The following is an 11,009-nucleotide window of genomic DNA, read 5'->3' as shown; positions in this document are numbered from 1 at the left end:
GGGGGAGCGCACACATCCTATAGTGAAAACCTCTCCAAGAAAAAAAAAAAAAAACTATTGAGCCACTAAGAATTTGAACCCAGATTTCTTGGCCCCAGGGCTCTTGGTCTTAACACTATATTTTGAAAATTGAACTATTTACAGATGGACGTTAGCAAACACATTACCCTGGGCAGGTGCACAGTGGAAGGCATGGTTGGAGTGCCAGGGTAGAGGGCTTGTTCAAGGGGTCACACCCTTTACCTCTTCTCTTGCAGCGGTCCCAGTCTCCAGCCGCCTCTGACTGCTCATCCTCGTCTTCCTCGGCCAGCCTGCCCTCCTCCACCAGGAGCAGCCTGGGCAGTCACCAGCTGCCCCGGGGCTACATCCCCATCCCTGTGATACACGAGCAGAATGTCGCCCGGCCAGCAGCCCAGCCCTCCTTCCACCAAGCCCAGAAGACCCACTACCCAGCTCAGCAGAGTGAATACCAGACCCACCAGCCTGTGTACCACAAGATTCAGGGGGATGACTGGGAGCCCCGGACCCTGCGGGCTGCATCCCCATTCAGGTCACCCGTCCGGGGTGCGTCAAGCAGGGAGGGCTCTCCAGCCAGAAGCAGCGCACCGGCGCCCTCTCCGTCACCCATCCGAGTGCACACCATGGTCGACCGGCCTCAGGTATGGGAAGTTAGGTGACGGTAGACACTACAGCAGCACCACTGCAGGCCAAGTAACTCTGCAGGTGCCCTGGGTTGCTCCACCAGTTCTGCCTAGTTAACCTATGCGTAATGGGGGGAAAGTGAGATTCTGCAAATTGTTGGTCATCATCAGGAATGCACTTTCTGCAACTTTTGCTCAGCTGGTCATTTTTCACTCCTGCCTTAGTGGCAAAGGATACTCAACTCTTGCAGTCATTCATGTACCTGGGACCAGGTTCCTTAATGCCCACCTTATCCTCTCAGGGCCCTTCACTTCCATCCACTGCCACGCCCAGCCTCATCTCTGGGCTCCTCACGGTTCCCCTTTCCGCTCTGCAAGCCCATCCTGCTCATTCCCACCCCTGTGCCTTTACTCACGTTGAATTCACTCTCTGGAATTCCCACACAGACCCATGTGCTCCCCATCCTCCAAGAGATGAACCAGTCTTGTCTCTTCCATGCAGCCTACTTATGTTTCTCTCTCATTACTGTTACTGTACGAGTCCCTCTTGTTCAGCACGTGATTATTCTGTGTATGTATTTCAGAAGTGTCTGCTGTATGTTTTAGGCTTGGTGCTGAGTTAGACAGCAAGAACCATGTCTTTCACCTTTCTCCTCCCTCTGTACCTGGCTAATGTGTCAGCCAGCAGCAGTGGATGGGAAACCATCCTGACCTGGCTATGGCTGTGGGCACAGGTTTGCTCTCTCTCCGGGGGAGACATGTAGGGCAGTTGGTTCCTGGAGGAGGGAGATCACTGAGTTTGAGCAGCTTGCAGCTCAGCAGCAGAACAGGGCAGCCCAGGCCCCCTCTGGCTGCTATATGAACAGGCAAATTAATTCTGTGCCCCAGTTTTAAAAAGGAAAGCCCCCTGTGAACACATGTGGGTTATCCTTTTGCTACACATGGTGACACCATCCAGGCCTAGAATCGAGCTTATCCTTTTCCTTTTCTAAAGAACTATTTACTTAATTTTACTTTTATTATTACTATTATTTTAAGTTGCTATAGGTCTTGTGTGCTTACCAGAGAGAAAGAGAGAGAGGGAAAAAAAGTGAGAAAGCAAGCCACCAGGTCTGGGACTGAATATGCTATAGGGCATGTGCACTCACTGGAGAGAGAGAGAAAGTAAGAAGCAAGCTAGCAGGTCCAGGACTCAAACTGCAGTTGGCCATGTGGGAGTCCAGTGCCTTCACCACCATACCACCTGCTGGCCCCATATCATCCTTTTTCAATCTTCTTAGCTTTTTTATTTGGAATTAATTTCAACCTTAGAGGAAAGTTGTAAGAATGATATAAAGGAGTCCCATATACCCTTCACCCAATACACTATTTGTTCATGTTTTGCTGCATTTGCTGTCATCTCTTTTCTCTGTGTACATGAGAGATCTTTAAAAAGTTCAGCAAATGAGTGTTGTGAAAAAACTGTGCATGGATTTCAAACTTTTTTTGTGTGTGTCAAAATAGCTCATCCTTTAATTCCATTTTTCTGCAAATTTTTTGAAGTCTCTTTATATTATCTCATATATTTAACTGTTTGAGAGGTAGCTATAGACATCATATGTTCCTTATGCCCCTAAATACTTTAGCAGATATTTTTGTTAGAAAAAGATATTCTCATTCATAACTATAAGAAAATTATCAGAGGGGGCTGGCGGGTGGCGTGGTGGTTAGGGTTGGTAAACTCCCACATGGCAACTGCAGTTCGAGTCCTGGACCTGGCGGCTTGCATGCTCACTTTCCCCTTTCTCTTTCTCTCCCTTTGTCCCTCTCTGGTCAAATTAAATAAGTAAATAAAGTTAAATAAAATAATTATTTTTAAAAAAGAAAATGATCAGATTCAAGATTTCATTCTTACCATATTATTCAATATACAGTCCATTTTCAAAATCTCCTTTACATTTTCCCTGTTTTGGGATCTAATTCAGGATGATGAGCAGTGTGCGTAACTGTTCCTTCTCTTTGGTATCTTTTAATTGGAATGGTTCCTTGGCCTTTATTCACTTTCATGGCCTCGACATTTTTGAAGAGCACAGTCCATAGAGCACCCTCTTCAAAGTGTTTCCAAAGCCACAGCTTCTTACACAGCCAGTATTTCTAAAACTCAAGGAGAGGCATGTGGTTGGTTCTCAAGTGGCAAGGGCCAAAGTAGAGGATATCTGGATTGTTGGCAAAAGAGACTTAAAGGAAAAAGAGACCGCTAGTGTTTAAAACAGCTGTGTGTCACACCAGCCCCTACTCAGTTCAGCATTCCTAGGAAAGAAGTGCCCATTGTGAGAGAAATAGTTCCCCACATATTTGTCCCATACATTTCCCATAATCAGTGAGACAATATTTAATCTTACTTTCATTCCATTAAACTTTTCATGGTGGCCTCCCTTTTATAGTTCATTCAAAGCTCTCTTTTTCTGGAGGCTTTCAAGGATTTGACCTAACTGAACATCAAGTATCTAGAACTTTAGAAATAATATGGTCCAATGTGTATTTCCCGGTTGATCAAGTAGGGTGTATGACATCTTCAAAGAGATTTTAGGTATTCACTTCAAGGAAAGCCAAGATATATCTGTTTTGAACATAACTCATTTTAAAAACTAGGACTGGTGGGGGCCAGCAGGTGGCATGGCAGTTAAAGCACTGGATTCCCACATGGCCAACTATGGTTCAAATCCCAGACCTACTGGCTTGAAACTCATGCTGGGCACATGTGTATGTATGCCCCAAATCTCAAAAGGCGAATGAAGGAGAAGGTCTTGCAGTGTGGCCATCCCTTTGGGGAGTGATTTTTACTTCCCCTCTCTGTCGAGTGCTTGTGCTCTATGACAAAATCTTTTGAAAAAATAATCCCCAAAACAAAAAAACCATGGCTAGAATTTACTGTCGCATGCAAGATGGTGCAGCCACAGGTCAGTGTGGAGATGCTGCATCGTAACTGAGTGTTAGGCTCTGACACCAATGCACTCAAGTGAAAATTCTCAAATTATCTGGAGCATCTTATTCTCATAAAATACATCAGTCTAGTCAGAAACCATTAGACTGTCATAGGTATGTTGGCTAGTTGTTGTTTAAAGATGATCCTGTCTTTTCTGAAATAAGATGAAAAGGTCACACCATGATTAGAGGCTGGCTCTCTACACAGATAGGCAGGGAGGACCAGTGGCAGTGACTCCATGGCTGCATCCCCAGAGTCAGAACCACTACCCTGCTCAGCAGTCAGCATGAGCTATTGCTCTTTTCATTTTTGAAATTATGTTGGTTTTCCTTTCATTGCTGTAAGAATACCATCTACAGAGAATTTCAGTGCAAGATAACATAAATAGCCCAAGATGATGAATGAATGGAGGCCCAACAAATGGTTTAGTCATATGTCCAAGGTTAATTTGATGTTTTTATTTATAATGGCTGATGATTGGTTTTGAAAATCTTTTATACTGGTAAACTTAAAAAAAGAAAAATTCCCAGTTTTCTTTCTGATTGGTACTACCTATAAACTACTACCTGTGATTTTCAGTTAGTTATTAAAAATGTCTTTGTGTCTGTTTTTTTCCACAGCAGCCCATGACCCATCGAGAATCTCCACCTGCATCCCAACCTGAAAACAAACCAGAAAGTAAGCCAGGCCCAGCTGGACCAGACGTTACTCCTGGACACATCCCAATTCAAGTGATCCGCAAGGAGGCAGATTCTAAACCTGTTGCCCAGAAGCCACCCCCTCCTTCTGAGAAGGTGGAAGTAAAGGTGCCCTCTCCTCCAGTTCCTTGTCCTTCTCCCAGTCCTGCCCCTTCTGCTGTCCCCTCTTCTCCCAAGAATGTGGCTGCAGAAGAGAGGGTAGCCCCCAGCCCTGCCCCTGTGGAAACTACTGCCCCCAAACCAGGAGAAGCAGAAGCTCCCCCAAAGCACCCAGGTGTGCTGAAAGTGGAAGCCATCCTGGAGAAGGTGCAAGGGCTGGAGCAGGCTGTGGACAACTTCGAAGGCAAGAAGACTGACAAAAAGTACCTGATGATCGAAGAATATTTGACCAAAGAGCTGCTGGCCCTAGATTCAGTGGACCCTGAAGGACGAGCCGATGTCCGCCAGGCCAGGAGAGATGGGGTCAGGAAGGTTCAGACCATCTTGGAGAAACTTGAGCAGAAAGCAATCGATGTCCCAGGTCAAGTCCAGGTTTATGAACTCCAGCCCAGCAGCCTGGAGACAGATCCACCACTTCAGGCCATCATGGAGCTGGGTGCCATGGCAGCAGACAAGAAAAGTGCTGGAAACGCAGATCCCCAGACGGAGACGCAGCAGCCGGCAGCCAAAGAGGCAGCAGCTCCAAACCCTAGCAGCACAACAGATGCAGCTGGTAACCCAGCAGCACCGTAGTCTCCACTCAGTAAACTTCAGGAGACTTGGAACTGATTGTGTGCATTAGGGATTTTAAGTTGCATGCATTTCAGGGACTTTCAGTCAGTTGGTTTTTCTTATTCATAGCCGCTTGGTACGCAATAACTTGGGTGGAGGCAAAACACACTAATTAGAGGGCTAAACAGAAAATGATGCTTTCTTCTGTATTCTTATTCTGTATAAATAAAGAAGTTGTTGTTCAGAAGTTTAACCCCATTGCTTGTTGATTGGGGGCCCTCTCTGGACGGGCACCATGCGTTAGTTGTGATTGTGAGCCGTCTTCCTACAGCTCTGGGCTGAAGGAGTCGTGGGGGATCGATGAGTCAATTTCCCATCACATAAATATAGGAAACCCGTTTCTCAGAAATGTTGCCATTTAATGGGATGATTTTCTTCATCTCGTAGTTAAAATATGTAACTTTAGATAGAATAAAATGTGTAAGGAGCCATGTGTAAGGAATATCTGTATGTTGGATGGCTTTAATGCTACATTTAAAAAGAAAAGAAAAATAAAGTTAAATATAACTAAAATGGTTTTTGTGGTTTCTAAAAGTTTGAAGAATGGCAGCATCAAAATTGTCTGTCCTTGGTTTCAGTCAGAATAAATGGCAGATGTGTTTACAAGCCTGGCCTGGGATTTGTGATGTTTCTACCTGCCTCGCTCATGAGCAAATGTGCCGGCCACGTTACAGTCTCAGAGTATAGCTGGGACCTGGGAAGGCCTAAGGCCGTGAACTCAGCTAGCGGAAATGTGCCCGCCATACCCCTCCAGACTTCCCCCACCAGTAGTCGAGGTGCTACTTCGGCAGTATTTTTGCCCACTTGGCCTCCAGCCACCCTTGAGCCTCATCGAGGGCTGAGATGGTTCAGAAGTACACAGGGAACCCAGTTCCAACTTGCCTGAGCTGGCCAAAGTGTTCCATGGAGTCCAGGTCACTGGGAGTTGGAAGTGCATTCTGAGAGTCTTGGGGTCATCTTTATCTGATACCTCTCTGAGTCACCAAACCTGACTGGGACCAGGTTTATCTTTCCAGATTGGGTTCCTAGAAGCCTCCAGGGTTAAGGACCAGATGAACCAGAATCCACCAGGTAGAAAAAGATCCTACTTTCTTTTTTTAAAGCTTGAAAAAGGACCACAGCCCTAGAATGTGGAGATGTGCTTGTTTTGTTTCTTACCTGCTCACCAAATACAGTGAAAAGAGAAAAGCCCGAGACCTTGGAACTCCCAGTGAGCCTGCTTGCCTTCCAAGCCCCTGAGCTGAATTTCTCATGACTGTATTGAGTTTAATATTGGTGCCTGACGACGCTGCACAAAAATACACGCGGGTGTACTTGCTGCTCTTAGCTTGCTGAGGAAGGTTGAAGTCATTCCGATGGAAGCTTGCCAACGTCATTCCTGGGTGAACTCATTTGGGGAACACAAGCCGACATGCCACTCACTGATTCTAGAAACTCCCAACATGTAAATCGGAAAAATGCCTACCGGACTATTTTTAAAATGAACTGAAGATAAAAAATGTGACCCCTTCTTTTTGGGACTTGGGCATCTATTCTCAATGGACCTCAAACAACATTAAGTCTCCTTGAGAGTTTACTGAATTAGGTTGATGCTATTTTTATCGCTAAACATCATCAATAAGCAGCTCCTTAGTGGCATTTTTTTTTTTTCTTTAAACTTTTGCTAGAGGCCATGTGTGTTTGCTAGAGAGAGGCAGAGAGGGAAAGTTAGAAATCCCCCCATGGGAGGTGGTCATGTTACAATCCTTTCTCCATTTCTCCTTTCAGGATTTTGGATGTGCACACACACACATGCACACACACCCATGCCTGCTTTTCAAGACCCCAGGCCAGACTCAAATGGTACAGTTGGCCATGCAAGATCCAGCTGCTGCCCTAAGCATGACATCACTGGCCCATGTAGTTCTATTTCCAGTTATCCAAATTCCATGTAACATGGGTATCAGAATAGGAATTACCTGGTCTGGCTTCAGTCCCTGGGCCCTGCATGGAGGTTATGCGCAGAGCCGACTGTGAGGCTTTTACTAGCATAACTGTCTTGGCCTCTACAGGTTTTGGGGGACAAATACCTACTGAGTATCTAGCAAAATTATCCCAATGCCCTTTAGACATCACAGTTAAGAGCACAGGCTTAAGTACCAGGCCCTATGGCTGGTGCCTGTAGTCCCAGTTGGGAGGTTAAGGCAGGAGGATCATGGGTTCAAGGCCAGCCTGACCTTGTCTCAAAAATAGGGGGCGGGGGTGGGGTGGAAGCCCAGCACAGGCTTGAATCAGTCAGAACTTCTGGATTAAAATCACAGCTTTGGTGTATAATATCTTCCGGACGATTGAAAAGTTACATCAACTTTCTCAGTCTGAGTTCTTCTAAAATGGCACGAAATGATTAAACGAATTCAGACACGGGAAGGGCTAGAAGTAGTGCCTGGCACCCAACAAAAGTTAGCCGTTATTACTATTTGTTCTTAGAAAGATTTTTGCTGTAGAGTGCATGCGCTCACCAGAGAGACAGAGACAGAAAGCAAGAAATCACCCCCCAGGGGGTTTGGCCACCACAATTCCTCCCTCTCCATTCTCCTCTTGGGACCTTGTGCGCACACACTCCTGGCATGAGTTTTAAGTCGCCAGATCCAGGACTCAAACCACAGTCAACTCTGGGAGTCTAGCGATGTAACCGTTAACGCCATCTGCTTGTCCCAAAAGGTAGCCAATTTTAACATCACCGCTTGAGGAAACAAAGTGACTTGCTTACCCTCATAACCATGAGCAGATTGCAGGCTTTGAATCCAGGTCCATAAAACATCAAAGACCACCTTAGTCTCACCACAGTGCACCATATTCCTTGAGCTCCAAGTGAGTCATAGTGCCCAAGAGGGAAAGGACTTTCTTAAGTACCACAGAATGACCTCTCACCTGCTCCTAGACAGCATTTATTACTGTATATCGACAGTGGCGATATATAGTTTCAAACTCTTAAGAGATGATTCCTGTCTCCCAGATAAAGCAAGTGGTTCAGGACTAGTAAATAAGGGTGTCTGTACTGAAAGCCGTGTCTACACTAGAGGCCACATGCAACATCAACATTTGCAGCCCTGATCTCTGGATTCAGTTGCCAAAGCTCCCTCTTCTTTCTCTCACCTCTGGGCCCCCATTCTCACCTGTGACACTTGCCTTCCCTGCACCCTTTCCCAGGTCTTTGGCCACCCTAAGGCCACCATGTTCTGAAATCTTCCCCACTTGGACTACGTTTTCTCTCAGATTTTCCCGACTCCTAGCACCCTTGCAGCTATTTGCCGGCACTTAGTCGTTTTTCTTGTTGCTTCAACGTGTCGTCATTTTCTCAGCAAAACTCAATTTCCCTAGGCATGTCCATCCTGATCCCTCTTTATTCTCCCAATTCAGGCCTGGATACGTAGGCACCCTGAATGGAGGAAACTCTTTAAAGTCTTTTAAAGTTTAAGATCTTAATGATTTCAAGGCTAAATTGATATTTCTTTTTCTTTCTTTTTTTTTTTTTCTTGAGAGATTTTCACTATAGGGTGCATGCGCTCACCAGACAGAGAGAGACATTAGAGACAGAAAGCGAGAAACCACCCCCCAGGGAGGATGGTCACGCCGCAATCCCTTCTCCTCCATTCTCCTCTCGGGATCTTGGGCACGCACGCACACGCGCCCAGCGTGAGTTTTAAGCCACTGGGTCCGGGACGCGAACCGCGGTCGACTACGTGGGAGTCCAGCGACATAGCCATTACGCTAACTGCTGGTTCCCATTGCTAAATTGATATTTCTTCAGAAATAAATATCATCTGGAGATAAATGTTATCCGGAGGGCCAGCTTTTCCACCAAGCATTACAAGGATTCCTCTTGTAATCCCTAGAATCTGATGAAGTCGTTTCCTCCCCCTGGGCCTTTCCCTTGCCATCTATGCAAGGTGGGCACTGACCGAGGCCCGTGTTGGTCTGGATGATTCTGCTAAGTCCTCACTTGTTACTGTTGTGGTCTCTTCTTAATATTTCTCCCTAAACAGCCCAGCCAGGCAGCATGGCAGGAGACTCCACTGTAGGCCGCACATTCCTGCCAGCCCCCGTGTGAGTGCGGCTGGCCTGCCCACTGTTCTGTAACATTATACAAATGTAATCATATGCCAACGGGCAGGATCCAGGGTTGCAGTTATTTTGGGATGTGCGGGAGCCTGTTGGAAAATGCTGGAACATGTCTTAGTCACTCGGGTAAATACCTTTCTTTCCATGTTCCTGCATGTTTTGAGCTTTCAGGCCGCACAAAAAAAGCTCAAGCAGGCGCACACACCCTTTGTGCTTTGGTGTGCCCTTCCTGAGCGGCTCCCATCTCTCGGCCTGTGCCACCACATCCTCTGGGCTCTGAAGAACTTGAGTGCAGAGGCATGAGAGCAGGCCCGGATTCAGCCCCTGGAGGCCCTACGTGTAAAAAAAAATTGTGGTGCCTCCCTCAGTATGAGTCAGAATAAAAATAGTAGTAATCTATCAAGGCAGAAAGATATGAATTCCCCATGTTATAATTTGTCGCTTTAGAAAAAGTTTATTCATTTATTTCTTCTGTGAGTGTGTGAGATAGAAGCAGCACCCAACAGGGTCTTGATACTCCTCTAATCCATCCTCCAGCTTCAGCCAGGCCTGGATCATGGGCACGCATGTGCCATGTGTATTCAGGGAGCTCTCTGTACGTGAACCTGGAACCTTCCACGTGGGTCAGCCTCACCTTACCACTATACCCATTGCTTTTTTTTTTTTTTTTTTTTTTTTTTTTGAGAGAGAGATTTTTGTTATAGGGTGTGTGCACTTGCCAGAGAGACAGAGAAAGACAGAAAGCAAGAAATCATCCTCTGGGAGGAATGGCCACACTGCGATCCCTTCTCCATTCTCCTCTCAGGACCTTGGGCATGTACACACATGTACCTGGCATGAGTTTTAAGCTATCGGATCCAGGACTCAAACCACAGTCGACTATGTGGCAGTCCAGCAATGTAACTATTATGCCATGTGCTGGTCTCACACATTTCTTTTTGAAAAATTACAATTCCTGGGCCAGCAGGTGGTGTGGTGGTTAAGGCACTGGACTCTCACATGGCTGACCATTATTCAAGTCCCAGACCTGGCAGCTTTAAGATCATGCCAGGCACACGTATGTGCATGCCCAAAATCCTGAGAGAATGGAGGAGAAGGGATTACAGAGTGGTCATACCTCCTGGGGAATGATTTTTCACTTTCTCTTTCTCTTTCTCTCTGTCTCTGATTTTCTCTGGCAAGTACACATGCTCTATTGTGAAAACCTAAAAAAAGGTTTTTTTTTAATTAAATTCCTCCATTTATGCCAAATGTGTACTGATGTGTCTCTGTTTTCTCAGCCTTTAAGTTGTTCTCCAGTCCTGCCTGGTAAGAACCAGTGGAGTGGAGCCAGCAGGTGGTGTGGTGGTTAAGGCATTGGACAATGCCACATGGCTGACCATAGTTCAAATCTTGGAACTGGTGGCTTACTTTCTCATTTTCCCTCTCTGGTCAAATTAAAATAAAAATGAATAAATAAATAAAATTAAATCTTTTTTTTTTTTTTTAAGAACCAGTGGAGACTAGTAAGAGCTATTTCAGTCCCAGGGGAGGATGCTAAGTAGGCCCAGCAGGGACAGGCCACAGGAGAGGGCTGCTGAGGAGGCCAGCAGCGGTACCCACCCCGCACTGTGGGAGGCAGTGACAGGTCCTCCCCAGACAAGTGGGCCAGGGTTCTGGTGCAACTGGATGTGTGAGGGGGCAGGGAAGGCATTCCAGGAAGAAGGGGTATTTCCCCAGAACACTCCATTGCCCAGCTTTGCCTGCTTTAGCCAGAAATAGGCCCCATGACCCGGCTGGCCACACGGGGCTGTGCTGAAAGCCTATGGCTGAGCAAGGAGGTCTCCCTCTCTA

At 46.3% G+C, this 11,009-nt stretch overlaps 1 protein-coding gene across 2 annotated transcripts in view; it reads left to right on the top strand.

The window, feature by feature from the left end:
• Positions 1 to 5,588, top strand: part of BAG3 (BAG cochaperone 3) — a gene marked incomplete at its 5' end in the record, with an annotated part of 27,350 nt that extends 21,762 nt beyond the window's left edge. Inside the window, 2 exon segments of one of the 2 annotated variants that reach the window (XM_014592366.1) lie at positions 258 to 659; positions 4,230 to 5,588. In XM_014592366.1, the coding sequence (XP_014447852.1) occupies positions 258 to 659; positions 4,230 to 5,036 (1,209 nt within the window). 2 annotated transcript variants of the gene reach the window in all.
• Between the last annotated feature and the right edge of the window lie 5,421 nt (positions 5,589 to 11,009).

The sequence above is a fragment of the Tupaia chinensis genome, unplaced genomic scaffold (assembly GCF_000334495.1).
Source record: "Tupaia chinensis unplaced genomic scaffold, TupChi_1.0 Scaffold000683_1, whole genome shotgun sequence".
Lineage (NCBI taxonomy): Eukaryota > Metazoa > Chordata > Mammalia > Scandentia > Tupaiidae > Tupaia > Tupaia belangeri.
This window is presented reverse-complemented; position numbering and strand designations above follow the sequence as displayed.